General features: G+C 39.2%; 2 protein-coding genes across 3 annotated transcripts; both read left to right on the top strand.

The window, feature by feature from the left end:
• The first annotated feature begins 284 nt into the window (after window positions 1–284).
• Window positions 285–6,477, top strand: LOC131169169 (pentatricopeptide repeat-containing protein At3g18110, chloroplastic-like). Its single transcript, XM_058146523.1, has 4 exons — window positions 285–3,965; window positions 4,080–4,280; window positions 4,539–4,629; window positions 5,739–6,477. Exons 1-4 carry the CDS (start codon window positions 379–381, stop codon window positions 6,300–6,302), a joined length of 4,443 nt encoding a protein of 1,480 aa, XP_058002506.1. The 5' UTR covers window positions 285–378; the 3' UTR covers window positions 6,303–6,477.
• Window positions 6,478–23,018: 16,541 nt separating this feature from the next.
• On the top strand, window positions 23,019–25,241 carry LOC131179840 (60S ribosomal protein L13-1-like). 2 transcript variants are annotated; one of them, XM_058146521.1, is made up of 5 exons: window positions 23,019–23,148; window positions 23,565–23,690; window positions 23,853–23,986; window positions 24,528–24,686; window positions 24,767–25,241. In XM_058146521.1, exons 2-5 carry the CDS (start codon window positions 23,582–23,584, stop codon window positions 24,986–24,988), a joined length of 624 nt encoding a protein of 207 aa, XP_058002504.1. In that variant the 5' UTR covers window positions 23,019–23,148; window positions 23,565–23,581; the 3' UTR covers window positions 24,989–25,241. The 2 variants fall into 2 exon arrangements, with proteins under 2 accessions (XP_058002504.1, XP_058002505.1); XM_058146522.1 differs by having other exon boundaries at window positions 23,039–23,148; window positions 23,575–23,690.
• Window positions 25,242–26,437: the final 1,196 nt, after the last annotated feature.

Genomic DNA, 26,437 nt, shown 5'->3' with positions numbered 1-26,437 from the left:
TTAAATGAACATTTAATTAATTAATTTTAATATTATACAAACATTAATTTTAATATTATGCAAACATTTAATAGTAATTTATCATTAATTTTATGATCTTGTTTTGTATGGCTAATAAAGGTATTTTGCTTTGATCATCAAGTGTGAAATATTAAACAGTTTGATTTTATAAAATTAAAAATATTTTAATTAAATTTTAAAAAATAAAAATTAATATATTAAATAATATTTCACATTTTATAAAAAATCTAATATTAATTTACCCAAAAAAAAAAAATCTTGTGTATTACCATTATCTCATCCGGAATCCACGAGACTACAGTCCGCTGTGCGAGGGCCTAATATCAAAATCGAAGTTCTGGAAAAATTCAGCGGAGCATGGCTTGCACTGGAGTGCTGGCCTTTGTCTCATCACCTTCCAAGGTATGCAAAACCACCAACTCTCTTCCTTGCTCTCTACATCGCTCTCCTTCTACTACTTCTACTGCTTCAATGAATGAACAGCAACTAGATAACTCTGAAAGCAGTAGTATTACACCACAGAAATTTAGCTATAGCAGAGCTTCACCATCGGTCAGATGGCCCCATCTTAAGCTTTCTGAGACTTGCCCTTCTCCCCATACCCGGTTTAATGTTGCTTCCCCGCCGCCTGCCCATTTTGTTGATGAAATGCCCGAATCGGAGGGCGAAGATGGGACCCGGAATGTGGGTTCTGCAGAGTCTTTGGAAGTGGATGATGAGACCCAGGAAAGATTGGGGAGGAAGAGTAGAACTAGGGTTAAGAAAATGAACAAATTGGCCCTCAAGAGGGCCAAGGATTGGAGGGAAAGGGTGAAATTTTTTACTGATAGGATATTAGAATTGAAGCCGGATCAGTTTGTGGCTGATGTGTTGGATGATCGGAAGGTGCAGATGACACCTACTGATTTTTGCTTTGTTGTGAAGTGGGTAGGCCAGGAGAACTGGCACCGGGCATTGGAGGTGTATGAGTGGTTGAATTTGCGTCACTGGTATTCCCCTAATGCCCGGATGCTTGCCACTATTTTGGCCGTGTTGGGAAAGGCTTATCAAGAGGCCTTGGCTGTGGAAATATTTACTAGAGCAGAGCCCTCTGTTGGTAATACTGTGCAAGTCTATAACGCCATGATGGGTGTGTATGCAAGGACTGGTAGGTTCAATAAGGTTCAAGAACTGCTTGATCTGATGCGTGAGAGAGGATGTGAACCAGACCTTGTTAGTTTCAATACTTTGATAAATGCTCGATTGAAGGCAGGTGCAATGATGCCAAATGTGGCCATGGAGCTTTTAAATGAGGTGAGGAGGTCAGGGCTTAGGCCAGATACAATCACTTACAATACTCTTATTAGTGCTTGTTCACGTGAATCAAATTTGAAGGAGGCCATGAAGGTTTTTGATTATATGGAGGCTCATCGTTGTCAACCTGATCTATGGACGTACAATGCTATGATTTCCGTATATGGAAGATGTGGGTTGTCTGGCAAAGCAGAACAGCTTTTTAAGGAATTGGAGGTGAAAGGGTTTTTCCCAGATGCAGTGACATATAACTCTTTGTTGTATGCTTATGCAAGAGAAGGGAATGTGAATAAGGTAAAAGAGGTTTGTGAGGAAATGGTGAATACAGGGTTTAGTAAAGATGAGATGACATATAATACTATTATCCACATGTATGGAAGGCAAGGTCAGCATGATCTAGCATTAAAGCTTTATAGGGACATGAAGTTTTCAGGTCGAACTCCTGATGCAGTTACATATACTGTCTTGATTGATTCACTTGGGAAGGCAAATAAGATGGCAGAGGCTGCTAGTGTGATGTCAGAGATGTTGGACACAGGAGTTAAACCTACTTTAAGGACTTATAGTGCTTTGATTTGTGGGTATGCCAAGGCTGGGAAACGAGTGGAGGCTGAAGAGACATTTGATTGCATGCTAAGATCTGGAATTAGACCCGATCAACTAGCATACTCAGTTATGTTGGATATCTTCTTGAGGTTTAATGAGCAAAAGAAGGCAATGATGTTGTACAAGCAAATGGTTCGCGATGGTATCCCTCCAGATCCTACTGTTTATGGGGTAATGCTTCGAAATCTTGGAAGAGAAAGTAAAGTGGAGGATATTGAAAGAGTAATTAGAGATATGGAAGAACTATGTGGTATGAATCCACAATCTATTGCTTCTATTCTTGTCAAGGGTGAATGCTATGATGCTGCCTCAAAAATGCTGAGGCTGGCCATCAGTGGGTGCTGTGAAATTGACCATGAGAGTTTACTGTCCATTTTGAGTTCATATAGTTCATCTGGGAGACACTCTGAAGCACTTGACTTGCTTAAATTCTTAAAAGAACATGCTCCTAGATCCAGCGAACTTGTAACTGAAGCTTCAATTGTTACACTTTGCAAGGCTAAGCAGTTAGATGCTGCTTTAAAGGAATATAACAGCATGAGGGAATTTGGCTGGTTTTCTGGGAGTTGTACCATGTATGAGTCCTTGATTCAGTCCTGTGAAGAAAATGAACTCACTGCTGAAGCTTCTCAAATTTTTTCTGACATGAGATTCAGTGGTGTCAAACCTTCTGAATCTCTCTACCAAAGTATGGTGCTCTTGTATTGTAAAATGGGTTTCCCTGAAACAGCTCATCATATGATTGACTTGGCAGAATTGGAAGGCATGCCGTTTGATAATATCTCTATTGATGTTGCTGTCATTGAGACATATGGAAAATTGAAGTTGTGGCAGAAAGCAGAAAGCCTGGTGGGGAATCTTAGACAAAGATGTGTGACTGTGGATCGGAAAGTCTGGAATGCTTTAATACAAGCTTATGCAGCAAGTGGCTGTTATGAGCGAGGCAGGGCTGTTTTTAATACAATGATGAGAGATGGTCCTTCCCCAACTGTAGATTCCATTAATGGTCTTTTGCAAGCTTTGATTGTTGATGGAAGATTGGAAGAGCTTTATGTGGTAATCCAGGAGTTGCAAGATATTGGTTTTAAAATCAGCAAAAGTTCTATTTTTTTGATGCTTGATGCATTTGCAAGGGCAGGAAATATATTTGAAGTGAAAAAAATATACCATGGAATGAAGGCCGCCGGTTATTTTCCCACCATGCATCTTTACAGAATAATGATTGGGTTGTTATGCAGGGGAAGACGGGTAAGAGATGCTGAAGCCATGGTTTCTGAGATGGAAGAAGCAGGATTCAGGCCTGATCTTTCAATATGGAATTCCATGCTCAGGTTATACACTGGAATTGATGATTTTAGGAAGACAACTCAAATTTACCAGCGGATTAAACAAGATGGACTTGAACCAGATGAGGACACTTACAAAACATTGATTGTAATGTATTGCAGAGACCATAGACCGGAGGAAGGGCTTTCACTGATGCACGAAATGAGAAGGGTTGGATTGGAGCCCAAATTGGATACTTACAAAAGTTTGATTGCAGCATTTGGTAAGCAGCAATTGGTGGTGCAAGCAGAGGAACTTTTTGAAGAGTTACTATCAAAAGGATATAAATTGGATCGCTCTTTTTATCATATTATGATGAAAATATTTAGAAATTCTGGAAATCACTCCAAAGCTGAAAAGCTGTTGAGCATGATGAAGGATGCAGGAGTAGAACCCACTATTGCCACAATGCACTTACTCATGGTGTCCTATGGCAGCTCTGGACAGCCCCAGGAAGCTGAAAAAGTGCTCACTAATTTGAAAGGATCAGGTTTAAATCTCAGTACGCTACCGTATAGTTCTGTTATTGACGCTTATCTTAGAAATAGGGATTACAATGTTGGAATTCAGAAACTCATGGAGATGAAGAAAGATGGTCTGGAGTCAGATCACAGAATATGGACATGCTTTATTAGAGCTGCTAGTTTGTCCCAGCACACACGTGAAGCCATTATCCTTTTAAATGCTTTGCGAGATTCTGGCTTTGATCTCCCAATCAGGTAGTCATTAGCTATTAACTGTAAGTGAGGCTAGAATCTCCTAGATACATTTTTTTTTAATATTCCGATTGATTATCCTTTTGCAGGCTTCTAACATTGATTATCCTTTTGCAGGCTTCTAACACAAAGATCTGAGTTGCTAGTTTCAGAGGTGGATCAATGTCTCGAGATGCTTGAAAACATGGAAGACAATGCAGCCTTCAACTTTGTTAATGCCTTGGAGGATTTGTTGTGGGCATTTGAACTTCGAGCCACTGCTTCATGGGTTTTTCAATTGGCAGTCAAGAGGAGCATCTATGGCCATGATGTGTTCAGGTGGGTGCTGATAAATTAAAAAGTGAAGATAAACTTTCTTTTGCGTTATTTGTATTTATACCAAGAAAATAAGGCAGTTCTGGATTGAAAAGGATGAAAGAATCTCTTTTTTATGAAATTAAACAAAAAAAAGTGTCTGAAAGATATAATACTATGTTACATGCCAAATTATACGTAAGTATCAGACATTAATTTCTCTTGTAATTTTGTTTTCACTTTGCATTACCTTGCTTGTACCTTGTGGTCTTTGTGATGCAGGGTGGCTGACCAAGATTGGGGGGCTGATTTTAGAAAGTTGTCAGGTGGTGCAGCTCTTGTTGGTCTTACTTTATGGCTGGACCACATGCAGGCAAGTTCTCTTATGCACTTATAAACTTTTTTACACGAGTCATATTATTCATTCATGTTACTTCTGTTAGGGGCAGTGGAGCACTGAGCTAATTTCTGATAGTAAATGTCATTACTGTTGCCACTATTGTTGGTGGTTGTTCTATGATATACAGCCAACTTACCAGTACTTGAGACTCTTGATATTTTGTGCATCTTGAAGTTATAGACCATCATCCTTATCTGGTTAGTGAATCGTAGTTCTTTCAACTTTCATAAATCTTGATAATGCTGAAAATGCTCCAAATTTTTTGGCTTTGACCATTGTAGTGGCCCTAGAGTATAGAACTCTGTCATATGATGAAAATTGGGATAATTACTAGAATCCCTCCTAAGGTTTAGTACTATCAACAGTTCAACACTCAAGTCCTTGTTCAAAAAATATGCATTTTGGTCTCTCAGTGGACATTCTTTTAACAGACTGGTGGGAGTATATGACATGTATAGAAAAGTTGTTCTTAATTTTGGATTAAATCCTTGTCAACTACTCTTTTCCCCACTTCTCTGTTTCTCTCTCTCCTCCTTGGTCCTGTCATCCAGTTTCGTTAAAATCTAAGAGAATAGAAATCAATCTATTCAATTTTTTTTTTTCATTGTTGAGAGCAAATCAAAATGAAGCTAAAGGAATACAAATGTACCTTCTGACACTAGTAACCATTCTTTCAAACCATTTTCTTTGGAAGCTAAAATAGAATACAAATCAAAGATGAAGGGCGCCCCTATCATGCATTTGAAGAATCCAAAAAAGCCAAGAAACTTTTTTTTTTTTTTTAGGAGAACTGGAAAAGGCCAATAATTGTGGAAGTATCAAAGAATGGGCTAGCTCTCTGAAGCTCAGATTTCCAACTCAATCTGATATTCAATTAATACCTCGTATCTGTTTGTGTATGTGCATGCAAGCATTCCCAAGAGTTTATGTCCGTGCATGTGCGTGTGCATGTATGCTATTTACATAAGTTTCTCATTTCACATATAAATGATTTCACTGTGAATGCATGACGTTACTATTCTTTGGGAAAATGATAATGAGTGCTTTTAGCTCAAATCATTTTTGTGCATCTATTATGGTAGGATGCTTCTTTACAAGGTTATCCAGCATCTCCTAAGTCAGTTGTGCTGATAACTGGGACTGCTGAATACAACATGGTTTCACTTAATAACACATTGAAGGCATGCCTTTGGGAGATGGGATCTCCATTTCTTCCCTGCAAAACACGAAGTGGACTCCTTGTGGCTAAGGCACACTCCCTCAGAATGTGGTTGAAGGACTCGCCTTTCTGCTTGGACCTTGAGTTGAAAGATGCTCCATCTCTCCCTGAATCAAACTCGATGCAGCTTATTGAGGGATGTTTCATAAGGCGTGGCCTTGTTCCTGCCTTTAAGGAGATAACTGAGAAACTTGGATTCGTGAGGCCAAAAAAATTTGCAAAATTGGCTTTACTATCAGATGACAAAAGAGAAAAGGCAATTCAAGCTGACATAGAGGGTCGGAAAGAAAAGTTGGAAAAGCTTAAGAGTGAGGTTGAGCTTAGGAGGAAAAATAAGATAAAGAAGCTAAGAAAGAGAAAATCTATTCAGCGAGTCATGCTGTCAAAGCCTGAGGAGATTAAAGTAGATTATCAAACTGTGGAATAGAAATGCCCTGTTAGGAAGACTACATGATTATGTTGAAATTTATCTAGCTATGTGATTTAGCAATTTCCTGTGCCTTGTGGTCAACCATGGAGTATTGCAGTTGCTGAAGTGAATGAGCAAGAAAATTTCCCCTTTCTGACTACAAATCGTTAAAGTGATAAGAGAACCTCATAATTCTGGCTTGTCACAGATGCTATATCATTCCATGCAGCTAATCACAGACTAATTGCACTTCATGTAAGAATCTCTTTACTATTTTCTTGCAGCGTGGCGTTGTATTATTTTGAGCATTTGCAATTTATATATTCCTTGTTTATCCTAACCTTCTCCTTAATTGCATGCAGTTAAGCTTCTGGAAAATGGGGGAAATAAAATGATGCTTTATTTTTTATGAAGCAAATCATCATTGCTGGAAGCATAGAACAAAGAATTTTAACTAACAGAGAGATAAAACTCGTCAAGGCTTCAATCATCATTCTTTTTTGTCACTCCTTAACTGGAAACCATGGTAATTTGTGGTTAACTCTGATCATGTTCTTCTGGTGTCCAGCGGCGCACAGAACATTCTGCCATGATGGTTCGCACAGCGCAAGCTATAACTCTAGTTTGCATCCAACATTTTATGGAGAAGTGGCGTCCTTCAAGAATTCTTTTCTGATTGAACTGAATTATGTTGACAGCTCTGATCTAGCCCAGAACTCTGCAATAGGCATAATGACTGGAGACAGCAATGTTGTGATAGAAATTCTCTCTTCCCCTTGAAAAAGAGTCTGGCTGGTTATCTTCCAAATCAACCATACCAGAAAACATCTATTTGAATAGCTGATTTTATCTGTAATTACTACGGATCAACAATATTTTCTTGGCAATGTCCACTGTGGACTTGTTAGAACTAATACTTCAATTAGCTGAATGAAATCATGACTAGACAAAGTTCATGTCACGATGTAACCTATGGATCGGATCGGCACTAGTACCTGGGTCAGCCTAAATCCCCCGAAGCCCGTAGTAAGTCTAACTATTCATTAACTCAACTCTAAGGCCCATTTGAGCCTATCTCCAAGAATTTAACCAGATAGAGTCCGGTCATAAAATGGACCATAAAATAGGGAGTTTTTGACTCGCCCGACTTGTAAACACAATATATATAATCATCTGGGGAGTTCAACTCACCCTCCACATAATCAAAAGGTCATAATTTATGTGGGAGCTCAGCTAGTTTTGTTATGGAAGGATAATAATCGACTGTTTCTAAAGCTGGCCAAGTTCTTAACTAAAATATTTTCTTGGCAATGTCCACTGTGGACTTGTTAGAACTAATACTTCAATTAGCTGAATGAAAATCATGACTAGACAAAGTTCATGTCACGATGTAACCTATGGGTCGGATCGGCACTAGTACCTGGGTCAGCCTAAAGCCCCCGAAGCCCGTAGTAAGCCTAACTATTCATTAACTCAACTCTAAGGCCCATTTGGGCCTATCTTCAAGAATTTAACCAGATAGAGTCCGGCCATAAAATGGACCATAAAATGGGGAGTTTTTGACTCGCCCGACCTGTAAACACAATATATATAATCATCTGGGGAGCTCAACTCACCCTCCACATAATCAAAAGGTCATAATTTATATGGGAGCTCAGCTCCCTCACCCAATCCCATCATACATGCATTTAATAAGTTTACAGGTCCAACATGATAATTATATTACAGACCCAATCAAATGAATATTTCTAACACATGCAGAATTTCTAGAAGTTAACAAAATTATACAAACGTTACAGACATTAATAGACGACCTGTGAAGAAGAAAAGCAGGTTAACCACAACAATAATCCTCTTGTAGCCTGGAAAAATAATGAACAGGAGTGAGCATTCAACTTAGAGAGTAAAATATCAATTTTAACCATAATCTCTATAGCTATCTAAAGCTAATGCACCCTGTGAAGTGAAATGCAACATCGTCATAACTTTCATACAAATCACATCAAAAAGGCAATTTGGAGTACTCACACACCGGATAATGTCAAACAATACATATATGGGAGTTGATCCCCTATACAGCCCTCTTAATCCAACCTCTGCCAGCGAAGATCTCAGCCGGACTTTCGCTTAATAAACCAAATACGGGGTCCCAGGAAAAAATCAAGCCGTGTCTACCCCGAAGAACCGGATCCCAAAAAAGATCTCAAGCCATGTCTACCCGTCCTGTCCATATCCAACAACACACTACATGCACACCAACGCACGCACACTGCTCCAAATTACCACAAACAACATCCATGGCACTTTAACAGTTGTGAATGCAACATAAAACGTGCCTAGAGTTTAACTACATAGATACATACATATAAGTGATCCATGAGTATAATTGAACATATAATAATATCGAAATTAGAATTAAAATTAATATTTTACTCACAGACTTAACCACAGTCACTATGGCAGTTGGGCGGAGGAGGAAGGCTGTCCCTGCTCACCTGACAATTTTATTACAATTAATTAATACATTTGACTTAACACAAATTAAGAAAAAGATCAAAGATGTCCTAAGTCGTGTTGAAAATCCGGCAGAGTCTTCCCTATACCTAGGACCTACCCAACCTGCAAAATGGTTTAAAACGCACTTCTATATCCACAAACCATACACCAACAACTCAATTACATCACATAGCCCCTCATGGGCCCATCCAAATAGTCATCAGTCACAATATGTAAAATTACAGTTTAGTCCTTATAATTGATCCTTTTGCAAAAACTATCCAAATGAGCTCTAAAAATTCTAAAACTTTGCCCCGCGGTCCTTAGCAACATTACTAAGCTAATGCAAAAGGAATCATAATTTTCTGAGCTACCATGAATATTTTATGGATTTTTAATCTAATTTAAGCACTAGACAATTAAGAAAAAGTAAAGTTCGGGTTTACCTATGCCGATTTCGACCTCTGGAATGCACTCGGGACGTCTAACAACAGTGGGGTAGCCAAAATCTTGACCCAATTCCGAAACTTTTTCGATAGCCTGTCTGTCTGGTCGGAAATTCATAGACCCGGACAACCGTCAAATTTCTGCAAATTGAAGGTACCTACACGAAGCCCACAATACAGGGGTTAGTACATAATTTTTACGAAATTTTCTAAGCTCATTTAGTGCTCGAAAAAATACTATGAAGTTTCGTGAGACTCACCGAAAAATGATATCGAAAAATTTTGAAATTTATATTGCCGCGAAGCTCTCGACGAGTAGAGCGCTCTGGTACTCTCGGTTTTCTCGTGGGGTTCACGGTTTGCGAGAAATCTAGCCCAAAAATTGAAATTGGCTAAAACTTTTCGAACAAAAATTAGGCAAATTGCTTGATGGATTTTAGTGTTCTTGGCGTCTATGGAAAGCTCTCGAGGTGTGGATGAGTTTAGACACAAGACCCGGCCTAAACCGTGGTCGGATTGGCAGAATTTTGATCGAAAAGCCGAAACAGCATGGGCGCAAAAGGGGAGCTTCGCGCGTCATTTCTGGCCGCCTGGAGTGTCGGCCGATGGCGGGGAAGAGCTGGGGCGTCACGCCGACGAGGTGGGAGGCTAGGGTGGCGACAACGTAGCATGGGGAGGAGGGAGGAGAGAGAAAATGAGAGAGAGAGGAAGAGGGACGGGAACACGTGGGGAAGGAAGGAAGAAGAAAAGAAAAGGCCAGTCCGATCCGATCCGGTTCGATTCGGCCGGTCTGATTCAGGGTACAAAATTTTGAATTTTTACTCTGCCTTGGAACAGAAAACGAGGTCCAAAAATTCTGAAAAAATTCTAGAAAACTCAGAAAAATTCGTAGAGTCCAAATATATTTTTAGTTTTGCCATGTGGTCTTTAAATTAATTTTTAAAAATCATCAAAGTTTTATATTTTCAGAAAATCGAACCCGATTTCTAAAATCCAAATAATTTCAAATAATTTTCCAAAAATTTAAATAAAATAAAATATTAATATTTACCCACAAAATAATAAATTTAAAAATTTGGGGTGTTACATTCTTCCCCCCTTACAGAAAATTCGTCTTCGAATTTTACACAAGGCAGAATAAAGTACAGAATTACACATTGAATAGATAAGGGTACTTGCTATGCATGTCCCGCTCTGACTCCCAGGTGCACTCTTCCAGCAACTAGCTCCTTCACAAAACCTTAACCATAGGGATCTGTTTTGATCTTACCTGCTTCACTTGGTAGTCCACTATGGCTACAGGTTGTTTCTCAAACGTTAAGTTTTCTTTCAGCTCTACTACATCCGGCTGCAGCACATGAGAAGGATCAGGTATGTATTTCCTAAGCATGGAGATGTAGAATACAAGATGAACTTGAGAAAGGTTGGGTGGTAATTTCAACCGATAGGCAACCGCTCCAACTATATCAGTAACCTCAAAAGGTCCAATATACCGAGGTGCCAACTTGCCCTTCTTTCCAAATCTCATGACTCCCTTCATCGGAGAAACCTTCAGGAATATATGTAATCGCCTACTGCAAACTCTACATCCCTCCATCTGGGATCTGCATAACTTTTCTGCCTACTGAAAGCTGTTTTCATTCGTTCCCTGATTAAAGGAACTATCTCTGAAGTGTACTGCACTAGGTCTACATCATGCACCTTTGCTTCTCCCATTTCTGTCCAACATAGAGGAGACCTACACTTTATGCCATATAATGCCTCATAGGGTGCCATCCCTATGCTAGAATGATAACTGTTGTTGTAGGCAAACTCCACCAAAGGTAGATGATCATCCAATTGACCTTCAAAATCAAAAACACGCATGCGAAGCATGTCTTTCAGCGTTTGAATTGCCCTTTTGGATTGCCCATCTGTCTGAGGGTAGAAAGCGGTACTAAAGTTCAACTGTGTGCCAAGTGCTTCCTGCAACTTCTTCCAAAATCGAGAAGTGAACTGGAGCCCTCTGTCAGATATTATGGAAGCAGGAACTCCATGCAATCTGACTATTTCTCAAATATAGAGTTGGGCGTACTGTGCATCAGAATATGTGGTCTTCACAGGCAAGAAATGAGTTGATTTATTTAGACGGTCTACAATTACCTATATCGAATCATATCCCCACGTGGTACGAGGCAACCTAGTCACAAAATCCATAGTAATCATTTTCCACTTTCATTCTGGGATAGGGAGCTCTTGCAGCTTCCCTGATAGCCTCTGGTGTTCAAACTTCACCTTCTGACAAGTCAAGCACTTGGACACAAAGTCAGCTATGTCTCTCTTCATGCCATTCCACTAGTAGCTGTCTTTCACATCATGGTACATCTTAGTGGAGCCTAGGTGGACATTGTATAGTGTATAGTGTGCCTCTCGCATGATTTCATTTCTGAGATTGTCCACATCGGGCACACATATCCTGAAACCTTGCATAAGGGGGCCATCATTGGCAAATCCAAACTCACTAGCTTCACCCTGTTGTACTCTTTCTATGATCTTTATCAATTGCTGGTCTCTGTGCTGGGAAACTCTGACTCTATCTCGCAGGTCTGGTCTTATAAAAAAATGGTCCAACAATACCCCCCTCATCTGAAAGATCTAAGATCAGACCTTGATCCATCAACTCATGTATTTCCTGAATCAGCGGTCTCTTCTCTGCTTATATGTGCGCTAAGCTGCAAGAAGATTTTCTGCTTAAAGCATCTGCTACTACATTGGCCTTCTCAAGGTGGTACTGGATGGTATAATCATAGTCCTTTAGAAGCTCCATCCATCTTCTCTGTCTTAAATTTAAATCCCTCTGTTGGAAGATGTACTTCAAACTCTTGTGGTCAGTGTATATCTCGCACACTTCACCATATAGGTAATGTCTCCAAATCTTTAGTGCAAAGACTACAGCCGCCATTTCCAAATCATGGGTGGGGTAGTTCTGCTCATGCCTCTTTAGCTGCCTTGAAGCATAAGCTACTACTTTTCCATTCTGCATCAAAACAACCCTAAGCCAACTTTGGAGGTATCAGAGTACACGGTATATCCTTCACCACTCATCGGTAATGTCAACACAGGGGTGGTGGTTAGACACTCCTTAAGCTTCTGGAAACTCTCCTCACAAACATCTGTCCAAATGAATGGAACATTCTTCCGAGTTAACTTAGTTAGGGGAGCTGATATCCTGAAAAAATCTTGCACAAAATGCCTATAGTAGCCAGCTAGGCCCAGAAAACTTCACACCTCAGTGACTATTGCAGGCCTAAGCCAATCAGTTACAGCCTCAATTTCCTTGGGATCTACTTGAATGCCTTCACTAGAAACCACGTGTCCTAAGAATGAGATGCTTTCTAGCCAAAATTCACATTTTGAAAATTTGGCATATAGCTGGTGCTCTCTCAAAGTCTGTAACACCATCCTTAAATGCCACACGTGTTCTTTCTTGATCCGACAGTATACCAAAATGTCATCTATGAATACGATGACAAAACGGTCCAGGAATGGCCTGAACACCCTGTTCATCATGTCACGACCCAACCTATGGGCTGGACCGGCACTAGGACCTGGGCCAGCCTAAAGCCCCCGAGGCCCGTAGTAAGCCTAACTGTTCATTAACCCAACTCTAAGGCCCATTTGGGCCCAATTTCAAGAAAACAAACGGACAGAGTCCGACCATAATATGGACTTTCCAATGGGGAGTTTTTGACTCACCCGACCTGTAAACACAATATATAGTCATTTGGGGAGCTCAGCTCACCCTCCACATACTTATCAATATGAAAATAAATGGGAGCTCAGCTCCCTCATCCAATCCATCAAACATGCATAGCATATTAAGTTTACAGGTCCCAAAATAATAATTTAGTTTACAGACCCAAATCAAATAAACATTTCTAACACATGCGGAAATTCTAAGATTTAACAAGTTTATACAAACAGTAATAATTGACCTGCGAGGGAGAAAGCAGGTTAACCTCAAAAAAATATCCTCCTGTGGCCTGTAAAAATTTTTGAACAGGAGTGAGCATTTGACTCAGAGAGTAAAATATCAATTTTAACCATAATCCCTATAACTATCTTAAACTAATGCACCCTGTAGAGTGAAATGCAACATCAACAACATTTTCACATCATAACATCAAAAAGGTAATTTGGAGCACTCACACACCCTGTAGTATCAATCATAACATATGGGAGCTGATCCCCTATATAGCTCTTTTAAATCCAACCTGGTGCCAGCGAATTACTCAAGCTCGGACTTCCACTTAATAACCAAATCGAAGGTCCCAGCGAATTACTCAAGCCGTGACTACCCCGTCCTATCCATAGTCCACACCACATCACACGCACGCCAACGCACGCACACTGCTCCAAATTACCACAACAACATCCATGGCACATCAACAGTTATGAATGCAACATAAATCGTGCCTAGAGTTTAACTACATAAATATATGCATATAAGTGATGCATGGGCATGCTTGAACGTATAATAATATCGAAATTACAATTAAAATTAATATTTTACTCACAGACTTGACGATGGTCATTGAGGCGGCTGGGCGGAGGAAGAAGGTCGTCCGCTCACGACAATTTTATTACAATCATTTAATAAATTTGACTCAATACAAACAAAGAAAAAGACCAATACGTCCTAAGTCATGCCGAAAATCCGGCAGAGTCTCCCCTATACCTAGGACCTACCCAACCTGTAAAATGGCTCAAAACACACTTCTATATTCACAATCCATCTATCCACAGCTCAATCATATCACACAGCCCCTCCTGGGCCCATCAAATTAGTCATCCATCACAATACGCAAAATTTCAATTTAGTCCTTATTATTGATCATTTTTGCAAAAACTGCCCGAACAAGCTCTAAAAATTATAAAACTTTGCCTCGCGGTCCTTAGCAATATTACTAAGCTATTGCAAAAAGAATCGTAATTTTCTAAGCTACCACGAATATTTTATGGATTTTTAATCCTATTTAAGCACTAGGAAATTACGAAAAAGCAAGGTTCGGGTTTACCTTTGCCGATTTCGACTTCGGGGACGCACTCGGGACGTCTGACAATGGGGGGCTAGCCAAAACCTCGGTCCAATTCGGAGACTTTTCCGAATAGTGCATCGCCGAAATTCACTGCATCTTGGCCAATTTCCGCGAATTGAGGGTACCTACACGAAGCCCATAACACGGGGTTAGTACATAAATTTTTCAGAATTTTCTAAGCTCATTTAATGCTCGGAAAAACACCGCGGTTCGTGGGACCCACCGAAAACGGTGTCGGAAAAATTTGAAATTTATGTCGTTGCGGCTCTCGACGAGTGGAGCGTCTTGGTAGCCTCGGTTTTCGTGGGATTCACTTTTCAGAAATCTAGCCCAAAAGTCGAAATGGGCTAAAATCTTCCCGAGCAAAAATCGGACAAACCGCTCGATGGATTTCGGCGTTCTTGGTGTCTATGGAAAGCTCTCGCCGAGTAGATGATTTTAGACACAAGACCTGGTCCAATTGGTGGCCGGATCGGCCGAATTTTGGCCGGAGAAACCGACGCAGCAGCGAGGAGGGGCGTTATGCGCGTTCCGGCCGGTTGGGCGGCGGCCGGCCGATACCGGGAGGCGCGCCGTGAGGTGGGGACGTAGGGGAGGCGGTCAGCAGGAGGGCAGAGAGAGAAAAGAGAGAGAAAAGGGAGAGGGAACGTCGCGTGGAGGAAGAAAAAGGGAAGAAAGCCGGTCCGATTCGACCGGTCCGATCCGTCCGATTCGATTCGGCAGTTCGATTCGAATACAAAATTTTGAATTTTTACTCTGCCTCGGGACCGAAAACGAGGTCCAAAAATTTCGAAAAAAATTTCAGAAAACTCAGAAAAATACGTAGACTCCAAATATATTTTTAGTTTTGCCACGTGGTCTTTAAATTAATTTTTAAAAATCATCAAAGTTTATATTTTCGAAAAATTGAACCCGATTTTTAAAATCCGAAAAATCCCAAAAAAATTCCTAAAATTTAAATAAAATTAAAATACCACAAATGCTCATAAAATTTAAAATTTTGGGGTGTTACACATGAAGTCCATGAAGGCTGCTGGTGCATTAGTGAGTCCAAAAGATATTACCAAGAACTCGTAATGACCATATCTTATCCTGAATGTTGTCTTGGACACATCCTCATTCCTGATTCTCAACTGATGGTAGCCTGATCGTAGGTCTATTTTGGAAAAGAATCCAGCCCCTTGGAGCTGATCAAACAGATCATTGATCCGAGGAAGTGAATACTTGTTCTTCACAGTCACCTTGTTCAGCTGTCTATAATCAATACACAACCTCAAGGACCCATCTTTCTTTCTCACGAATAGAATAGGAGCGCCCCAAGGTGAAGTGCTCGAACGTATGAAACCCTTGTCCAAAAGCTCCTATAGTTGCTCCTTTAACTCTTTCAATTCTGCTGGTACCATCCTGTAAGGAGGCATTGATATGGGGTTTCTACCTGGTACAACATCAATGCAGAACTCTATTTCCCTTCCTGGTGGCAACCCTGGAAGCTCCTTAGGGAAGACATCCATGAATTCTCTGACAACATGAACATTTTCCATGTTGACACCTTCTACAGATGTATCTCTCACCAATGCCAAATACCCATGACATCTACGCCTCAATATTTTTCTAGCACTAATTGTTGACACCAAATTATATGGAGCCACACTTCTGTCACCATCAAAGCTAAATTCTTCCACCAGGTGTGTGGACATTATATAGTGTATAGTGTGCCTCTCGCATGATTTCATTTCTGAGATTGTCCACGTCGGGCACACATATCCTGGAACCTTGCATAAGGGGGGGCCATCATTGGCAAATCCAAACTCACCACCTTCACCCTGCTGTACTCTTTCTATGATCTTTATCAATTGCTGGTCTCTGTGCTGGGAAACTCTGACTCTATCTCGCAGGTCTGGTCTTATCAAAAAATTGTCCAACAATACCCCCTCATCTGAAAGATCTAAGATCAGACCTTGATCCATCAACTCATGTATTTCCTGAATCAGCGGTCTCTTCTCTGCTTATATGTGCGCCAAGTTGCAAGAAGATTTTCTGCTTAAAGCATCTGCTACTACATTGGCCTTCTCAAGGTGGTACTGGATGGTATAATCATAGTCCTTTAAAAGCTCCATCCATCTTCTTTGTCTTAAATTTAAATCCCTCTTTTGGAAGATGTACTTCAAACTCTTGTGGTCAGTGTATATCTCGCACACTTCACCATATAGGTAATGTCTCCAAATCTTTAGTGTAAAGACTACAACTGCCATTTCCAAATCATGGGTGGGGTAGTTCTGCTCATGCCTCGTTAGCTGCCTTGAAGCATAAGCTACTACTTTTCCATTCTGCATCAAAACAACCCTAAGCCAACTTTGGAGGTATCAGAGTACACGGTATATCCTTCACCACTCATCGGTAATGTCGACACAGGGGTGGTGGTTAGACACTCCTTAAGCTTCTGGAAACTCTCCTCACAAATATCTGTCCAAATGAATGGAACATTCTTCCGAGTTAACTTAGTTAGGGGAGCTGATATCCTGGAAAAATCTTGCACAAAATGCCTATAGTAGCCAGCTAGGCCCAGAAAACTTCACACCTCATTGACTATTGCAGGCCTAAGCCAATCAGTTACAGCCTCAATTTTCTTGGGATCCACTTGAATGCCTTCACTAGAAACCACGTGTCCTAAGAATGAGATGCTTTCTAGCCAAAATTCACATTTTGAAAATTTGGCATATAGCTGGTGCTCTCTCAAAGTCTGTAACACCATCCTCAAATGCCACACGTGTTCTTCCTTGATCCGACAGTATACCAAAATGTCATCTATGAATACGATGACAAAACGGTCCAGGAATGGCCTGAACACCCTGTTTATCAAGTCCATGAAGGCTGTTGGTGCATTAGTGAGTCCAAAAGACATCACCAAGAACTCATAATGACCATATCTTGTCCTGAATGTTGTCTTGGACACATCCTCATTACTGATTCTCAACTGATGGTAGCCTGATCGTAGGTCTATTTTGGAAAAGAATCCAGCCCCTTGGAGCTGATCAAAGAGATCATTGATCCGAGGAAGTGAATACTTGTTCTTCACAGTCACCTTGTTCAGCTGTCTATAATCAATACACAACCTCAAGGACCCATCTTTCTTTCTCACGAATAGAATAGGAGCGCCCCAAGGTGAAGTGCTCGGACGTATGAAACCCTTGTCCAAAAGCTCCTATAGTTGCTCCTTTAACTCTTTCAATTCTGCTAGTGCCATCTTATAAGGCGGCATTGATATGGGGTTTGTACTTGGTACAACATCAATGCAGAACTCTATTTTCCTTCCTGGTGGCAACCCTGGAAGCTCCTCAGGAAGACATCCATGAATTCTCTGACAACAAGAACATTTTCCATGTTGACACCTTCTACAGATGTATCTCTCACCAATGCCAAATACCCATGACATCCACGCCTCAACATTTTTCTACCACTAATTGTTGACACCAAATTATATGGAGCCACACTTCTGTCAACATCAAAGCTAAATTCTTCCACCAGGTGTGTGGAAATACACCTTTTTGTTTCTGCAGTCTAAAGTGGCATAATAAGTTACCAATCAATCCATTCCCAAAATTACATCGAAATCTATTACTGGTAAAGGAACCAAGTCTGCTGGGAGGATTCTGCCATCCACTACTACTGGACTACCCGAAAAAACCATGTCTATATCTATGTTGTCACTAAGCGGGGTAGCTACAGACAAAGAGCATTCTAAAATTGTTGGGTTCCTACCCAATCTCATGGCAAAAACTGGGGAGACAAATGAGTGCGTAGCACCCGGATCTATCAAAACACGAGCCTCATAGGAACAGACTAGAAGAATACCTGCCACAACTGCATTGGAAGCCTGAGTATCCTGGTGGGTTAAGGTGAAAACCCGAGCTTGACCCCTACCCTGCGTTGCAGAACCCTGATACTGACTTCTACCTCCTGATCTGCCTCCAAATCCATGTCCTCCTAGTCCTCGGTCCTGTTGGCCATCGAATCGATCGCCGCCATATCAAGTACCGTGGATACGGTGACGAGGAACATTTGCAATGTAACCTCGTGGACCCCATCTGTGGCTCGCTGAACACGAGACATTCCCTAGCAAAGTGACCTTGTTGGCCACACCTGAAACATACTCTTGAACCCATCATACAACGTCCTAAATGTCCTCTTCCACATTGTGCGTAAGGTGCAAGGGAGGATCCTGAACCAGACCCAGAACTACTGTATCCCGAGCTGTGACCACTGCTGGATCCATACCCTGATCTGAATCCTCGAGATTTGTGTCCAAAACCACTCTTCTTGTTCCTATTTCTTCCTCTGTAATGACTTTGGCCTCCGCTATCCGTAGTACCCATGTGGGGAACACCTGAAGAACCCTCTGCTCTATTTTTCTTTGCCTTTCCACTGTCATCTCCTGTATAGCTAATCTCAATCTGTCGGGCTCGATCAACTACCATATCAAAAGACTGATAAGACATCATGGCCAGGTTTGCATACCTCTTATCCAGCCCCTTTAGGAACCTTTTTATCTTCATACTTTCTATAGCCACTGATGTAGGGGCATATCCGCCGCTTTCGTAAATTTCAGAGCATATTCATCTACTGCACTGCCATTCTCGCCTTAAGGCCTCAAAGGCCCATCGCTTTTGATCTCAAACTTTCTCGGTATAAACTCGTTGATAAACAAGACTACATAACCGGGTCCATGAAAAACCTTCCATCCGAGGTAATATGTAGTCATTCGTCCATTGTCTAGGCATAGGCCCCATGACATGCTGCACACACTCTATAAGTCTCCTATCAGTCAACTGCAACTCTATCCCTGCCTGTTTACAGGAATCCAAAAACCGATGGGCATCGTCTGACACATCATAAGTACCAGGCACCAACTTCTTGAAATTAATTATTTGTTTATAAGGTTCCCCTCTTGGTGCTATGGACTACTGCTGTTGGGGAGGGTGAACCATATACTGTGCCATCATATTGAAGGTTCTCTACAAACCAACTAGAGTAGCTGCCATTGGGTCCATGGGACCCTGAGCCATAAAAGACTGACCTGAACTGGTGGTGGCTGCTCCTCTACTTGAGCAGCTGTAGGCCTCCTACCTTACCTCCCGGGGCAGGCGCCTCATCCTGTGCTGACAACTTATCAGGCACATCTAGTTATGGTGCAGTGGCAGCTCTTCTACTTCTACGCATTTTCCTGAAATTCAGCAGCATTAGCCCATAAAATTCAAAACGGCATGTTACACAACTCTATAGACTCATATTTACACACAATTATATAAAGCAGAAACTAGAAGCAAAGAGGACAATGCAAGACGAATGTGGACCCTATATTCCGCATGTGACTCTTATCAGACTCTTGCCAACACTTTAGATAATTTTTCTCTAAGAATCTAGAGCCTACGCTCTGATACCACATTTTTCACGACCTAACCTATGGGCTAGACCGGTACTAGGACCTGGGCCAGCCTAAAGCCCCCGAGGCCCGTAGTAAGCCTAACTATTCATCAACCCAACTCTAAGGCCCATTTGGGCCCAATTTCAAAAATTCAACCGGATAGAGTCCGGCCATAAAATGGACCATAAAATGGAGAGTTTTTGACTCGCCCGACTTGTAAACACAATATATATAATCATCTGGGGAGCTTAGCTCACCCTCCACATAATTAAAAGGTCATCATTTATATGGGAGCTCAGCTCTCTCATCCAATCCCATCATACATGCATTTAATAAGTTTACAGGTCCAACATGACAAATATATTACGGACCCAATCAAATAAATATTTCTAACATATGCAGAATTTATAGGAGTTAACAGAATTATACAAACGTTACAGACATTAATAGACAACCTATGAAAAAGAAAAGCAGGTTAACCATAACAATAATCCTCTTGTAACCTGGAAAAATAATGAACATGAGTGAGCGTTCGACTCAAAGAGTAAATTATCAATTTTAATCATAATCTCTATAGCTATCTAAAGTCAATGCACCCTGTGGAGTGAAATGCAACATCGTCATAACTTTCATACAAATCACATCAAAAAGGCAATTTGGAGCACTCACACACCCGATAATGTCAAACAACACATATATGAGAGCTGATCCCCTATACAACCCTCTTAATCCAACCTCTGCCAGCGAAGATCTCAGCCGGACTTTCGCTTAATAAACCAAATATGGGGTCCTAGCGAAGAACTCAAGCCATGTCTACCCCGAAAGACCAGGTCCTAGCAAAGATCTCAAGCCGTGTCCACCCGTCCTGTCCATATCCAACACCACACCACACGCAGACCAACGCACCACACTGCTCCAAATTACCACAAACAACATCTATGGCACTTTAACAGTTGTGAATGCAACATAAAACGTGCCTAGAGTTTAACTACATAGATATATACATATAAGTGATGCATGGGCATGCTTGAACATATAATAATATCGAAATTAAAATTAAAATTAATGTTTTACTCACAGACTTAACCGTAGTCACCGTATAACATGTGGCATGGAGGAGGAAGGTCATGCTCACGACAATTTTATTATAATTAATTAATATATTTGACTCAACACAAATTAAGAAAAAGACCAAAGATGTCCTAAGTTGTGTCAAAAATTCGACAGAGTCTCTCTATACCTAGGACCTATCCAACCTGTAAAAGGGTTTAAAACACACTTCTATATCTATAAACCATACACTCACAACTCAATTACATCACACAGCCCCTCCTGGGCCCATCCAAACAGTCATCAGTCATAATATGTAAAATTACAGTTTAGTCCTTATAATTGACCCTTTTGTAAAAACTACCCAAATGAGCTCTAAAAATTCTAAAACTTTGTCTCGCGATCCTTAGCAACATTACTAAGCTAATGCAAAAGGAATCATAATTTTTTGACCTACCATGAATATTTTATGGATTTTTAATCCAATTCAAGCACTAGACAATTAAGAAAAAGTAAGGTTCGAGTTTACCTATGCCGATTCTGACCTCAGGAATGCATTCGGAACGTCTAACAACAGTGGGATAGCCATAATCTCGACTCGATTCCGAGAATTTTTTGGTAGCCTGTCTATCTGGCCGGAAATTCACAGAACCGGGCAACCGTCGAATTTTCGCGAATTGAAGTACCTACACGAAGCCCACAATACGGGGGTTAGTACATAATTTTTACGAAATTTTTTAAGCACATTTAATGCTCGAAAAAACACTATGAAATTTCGTGAGACCCACTAAAAAATGGTGTCGAAAAATTTTAAAATTTATATTGCCGCGAAGCTCTCGATGAGTGGAGTGCTCCGGTACTCTCGGTTTTTTCGTGGGGTTCACGGTTTGCGAGAATTCTAGCCCAAAATTTAAAATGGGCTAAAATTTTTCGAACAAAAATTGGGCAAACCGCTTAATGGATTTTGGTGTTCTTAGTGTCTATGAAAAGCTTGTGAGGTATGAATGAGTTTAGACACAAGACCCGGCCCAAACGATGGCCGGATCGGCCCGATTTTGGTCGGGAAGCCGAAACGGAGAGCGCGCGCAAGGGGAGCTTCGCGTGTCATTTTCGGCCGCCTAGAGCGTCGACTGGCGGTGGGGAAGAGCTAGGGCGGCGCGCCAGGGAGGTGGGGAGGCTGGGGTGGCGGCGGCGCTGTGTGGGGAGGAGGGAGGAGAGAGAAAACGGGAGAGAGAGGAAGAGGGATGGGAACGCGCGGGGAAGGAAGGAAGAAGAAAAGAAAAGAAAATGTCGGTCCGATTCGGTCCGGTTCGATTCGGTCAGTTCGATTAATGGTACAAAATTTTAAATTTTTACTCTGTCTTGGAACAAAAAATGGGGCCTAAAAATTTCAAAAAAATTTTAGAAAACTCAGAAAAATTCGTAGAGTCCAAATATATTTTTAGTTTTATCACGTGGTCTTTAAATTAATTTTTAAAAATCATCAAAGTTTTATATTTTTAAAAAATCGAACCCGATTTCTAAAATTCAAAAAATTTCAAAAAATTTTCTAAAAATTTAAATAAAATAAAATATTAATATTTACCCATAAAATAATAAATTTAAAAATTTAAGGTGTTACAGTTTAATTATCTGGAATTAGAATCGTTGTGCTTTAGGGTTAATGGGAAAAAGAAAAGGCCTCTGAGGTTTTATCTAATATAGATTTTGATGCTTACTGTTCTAAAATTATCAATTTTTATTTTTGAAATTCTTTAATAATTCAGCACTTTAGTTCTTATTATAAAAATATGTATTTATCATTATAATTTAGTACATGATATTTTAAATTAGAAATTATATCACCCTTTGGCTCCTAATTTTAAATATAATTATCTTTTATTATTTGAATTATTATATAATGAAATATTCTAATGCCTCAAAATCCTGTATTTTTCACTAAGAGTAAAATTATTAATTTTAAAAAAATCAAAATCTAAACAGGGGTAAGTCATATGTAGGCTCAGTATAAATTGAGTAATTGTAATTGAAAGGATAAAAAATTAATTTGAAATTATTTTTTAAAATATTTTTTTATATGTTAAAAAAATAATTTGAAAATTTATTTCATTATTTTAAAATTTTTATAATTAAAATATATTAAATTAAAATTCAAATTTTTTTTAACAGCTTGAATATGGTTGGTCTGAGGTGTGGTTAACCCAACAAGATTCAGGCCCAGAAAAAAATCCAACCCAACCCGAAAAGACCCAATAATCTAGGGTTTTGGTTTTGTAATATTCTATTAAATCTCTGTACAAAGCGACTTCGAGAGCTCTATTCTACATTCCAAGCCGCTTGAAGCTGAACGAGGAAGAGGGATTCCCTGCATTGTAAGTTTTCCTCAAATTCCCATCTATTTCCCTTCATTTGTTTATTCAGAAAATTATCGAATCCAAAAGAAAAGAGAAGAAAAGTGAACGTAGCTTAATTAGCATCGTAATCTTTTCTATTAGCAGCTATGCAGTAACTGAGTATATTTGGATTTTTTGGTTAGAGGGTGTCATTGATATAAGCTGTGTTAATTGTTTGCTCGAACTTTGTAGTTGGATTTATTTCTTTTTATCTTTGGTGTGTAAATTATTTGATAATTATTGACGGATGATCACTAGCTTAAGAACCAAGAAGAAGATTGATACATTGATAATGTTCTTGTGGATTAAAATGAGTTTGTGATTGATCTGCCTACGTTTATGTTTTATACTTGTTATGTTCAGAAATAATTGATGTTAGTTTTTACTGATTTCAGGACTTTTCAGGTGAGTCATGGTGAAGCATAACAATGTTGTGCCTAATGGGCACTTTAAAAAACACTGGCAAAATTATGTCAAGACATGGTTTAACCAACCTGCTCGAAAAACAAGGAGACGAATTGGTGGGTAGCTTTTTGTTTTTGTTTTTGTTTTTGTTTGTGATTTTTGGAGTTGGGAACTGAAATTTTGGTTTACATGTCATTACACGTGCATTTGTGAAACTAAATTTCTCGTTTGGCACTCGACTGATTCATATTGTGCATAAATTCTTCTACTGTTATCAGCTCGCCAAAAGAAAGCTGTCAAGATCTTTCCTCGGCCCACAGCGGGACCTCTCCGTTCAATTGTCCATGGACAGACTTTAAAGTATAATATGAAATTGAGGGCTGGTAGAGGGTTTTCTCTTGAAGAGCTCAAGGTGCATTAATTTTCTTTATTAGTATCTTCAAAGAAAGCTGTGAAGATCTATCATCTTTGTTTCTTTTGTGGCTTTTGTGCAGTCTTATCATTCATGTTATGATTTATCTTACGTGCTTTTGAAGGCAATTGCTGATCTACTGACCTGTGGATAGTCCACTTTATTTGAGCCATTCATTATGTTGTTTCTCAGCTGTTATTCTTGATCACATTCCAAGGATTCTAGGACTAAACTGGCATGAATGAGATATCGAATTTAATAGATGTTCCCAGTTGGTAGAACTGTCTAATTTGTCTCCCATGAATATGTTTAATATTTATAGTGCAAGAAGCTGAGCTGCATGATCGAGTGCATATGTGACTTAGTTTCTCTTTGGTGTTTGTTGTCATTAAATTTATCTCATCTTAGTGAATGCAAATTAAAATATTGGATTTTTAGTCTGTCAAGTGAAATATTGCTTTACTACATATGTTCTTTTTTTTTTTTTTTTTTTTTTGTTAAATACCTGTTACAATGATTTAATGCCTTTTTCAATTAACAGGCTGCTGGTATTCCAAAGAAGCTTGCCCCTACAATTGGAATAGCTGTTGATCATCGTAGAAAGAACCGTTCTCTGGAGGGCTTACAAGCCAATGTTCAAAGGCTGAAGACTTACAAGGCCAAGTTGGTTGTCTTCCCAAGACATGCCCGCAAGTTCAAGGTAATTTTGATTGGCTGATGTTCAGTTTTCAGATATAGTACCTATCTTGATTACTTGAAAAAATAATTTTCCTGGTGCAGGCTGGTGATTCTGCTCCTGAGGAGTTGGCAATCGCAACCCAAGTCCAAGGACCGCTCATGCCTATTGTACGTGAGAAGCCATCTGTGGAGCTTGTTAAGGTCACTGAGGAGATGAAATCATTCAAGGCATATGACAAGCTGCGACTTGAGCAGATGAACAAGCGCCATGCTGGTGCCCGAATGAAGAAGGCTGCAGAAGCTGAGAAAGAAGAAAAGAAGTAGGAATTTTGATACATTCAATCAGCATTTCAAAGTCTTGATGTTGGACTGCATTTTGCAATTTCTGCTTTATTTTGTTTACTGGAATTGTCTCGAGCCATCAGTATTAACCTTTAAAATGTTGGTTGAATATTTGTTATGGTTGGTTTTTTCACCAATTTTGTTTCTGAATCCTTTATTGAATCGTGTACTAAGCCTGTTTTGTTATTCAAGTGGGATTCAGCCATGTGATTAATTAAAAAAAATTATAGTAAAAGCAGTGGCTTGCATATTCTTGTACTTTAATTTCATGATGATTAGAATAATGACTTGCCTATTCTCACAATTTAATTTTGTATTATTGTTTGCTTATTTATTATTTACAATTGGCACAAGTGACACTGCGCAATCACCATTTGAACCGATGGAGGGTCGAAGAAACTTCCTGATAGACAGAAAAATAAATAAATAAATAAATATATAACTTCGCTTAAAAAGTTTGTGTTTAGTCGGTAATAAGTTTGGATAAAGGAAGAGGATTGCAGTAGTGATAATTAACATAAAAATTTTGTGTGCCACAAAAAATTTTAACTTAATTGAAACAAAAGCTAATGAAAAAGAACTGAAGTATAAACAATTAGGAATGACAAGAAGTTGGTGGAGAATAGGGATTGCTTTCCTTATTTCACATGAGCTCAGGGCTCCGGGATATTTCTCGTAGCAGGACGTTTTTTTGATAATAGATTATTTATTTTTTTTTTAATTTATTATTTTATAATATAAATTTATTTATTAAAAAATAAATTATAGATAAAAAAAATATAAGTTTTAAATACAATTTTAATAATATATTTATTTTTTTATAAATATAAATACATAAAAATAAATTATGCAGGAAGAGTCACAGGAATTTGAAATCGAGAGAGTGCCTCTCCATACTCACTCCGCAAAATATTAGAATACAAACAGAAAATTTCTTCAGATTCAAAGTGGATTTGATCGGATTTCCCTGAAAACAATTTAGCGTTGGTGCAATTAATAAGAATCGAAGCAGAGAGAGAGCTGAAGAAAGGGTGTATATATGGTTAGTGTTCGTGTAATTCGTATACAGCACATCAAAATTTGTAGTCCATCAAGAAGCTTGTGGCCCAAAACACCTTTTTGTGTTATTGGCTCAAAAATTATTAATTCAAAGATTACAATTCTTTTCGAAGATAACGCATTAAAATATTAAATTACCACCATTATTTTCAAGACAATTAAATAAATTGGCATTAAATTGTTATTATAAATTTAAAAATTAAAAAGCTATAGAGAATTAAAAAAATTATTAATTAAGGAATTTAAAATTACACAAAAATTAATATAAATATTTATTAATTTTAGAAATGTATTATTATCTATATACACTTTAAAAATTTTATATTAAGCAAATTTATGTAATTTATGTTATGTAAATATTAAAAATTAGCA

This window comes from Hevea brasiliensis, chromosome 5, assembly GCF_030052815.1.
Source record: "Hevea brasiliensis isolate MT/VB/25A 57/8 chromosome 5, ASM3005281v1, whole genome shotgun sequence".
Lineage (NCBI taxonomy): Eukaryota > Viridiplantae > Streptophyta > Magnoliopsida > Malpighiales > Euphorbiaceae > Hevea > Hevea brasiliensis.
The sequence above is the reverse complement of the archived record's forward strand: the minus strand, read 5'-3'. Positions and strand labels throughout refer to the sequence as shown.

Excerpts from the sequence above, each read along its gene's own strand:
- LOC131169169 (XM_058146523.1), top strand. The coding sequence starts at position 379 with ATGGCTTGCACTGGAGTGCTGGCCTTTGTCTCATCACCTTCCAAGGTA. Across the intron at positions 3,966-4,079 it reads GGCTTTGATCTCCCAATCAG|GCTTCTAACACAAAGATCTG; the intron begins GTAGTCATTAGC and ends ATCCTTTTGCAG. Across the intron at positions 4,630-5,738 it reads TATGGCTGGACCACATGCAG|GATGCTTCTTTACAAGGTTA; the intron begins GCAAGTTCTCTT and ends CTATTATGGTAG.
- LOC131179840 (XM_058146521.1), top strand. The coding sequence starts at position 23,582 with ATGGTGAAGCATAACAATGTTGTGCCTAATGGGCACTTTAAAAAACAC. Across the intron at positions 23,691-23,852 it reads AAAAACAAGGAGACGAATTG|CTCGCCAAAAGAAAGCTGTC; the intron begins GTGGGTAGCTTT and ends TACTGTTATCAG. Across the intron at positions 23,987-24,527 it reads TTTCTCTTGAAGAGCTCAAG|GCTGCTGGTATTCCAAAGAA; the intron begins GTGCATTAATTT and ends TTCAATTAACAG.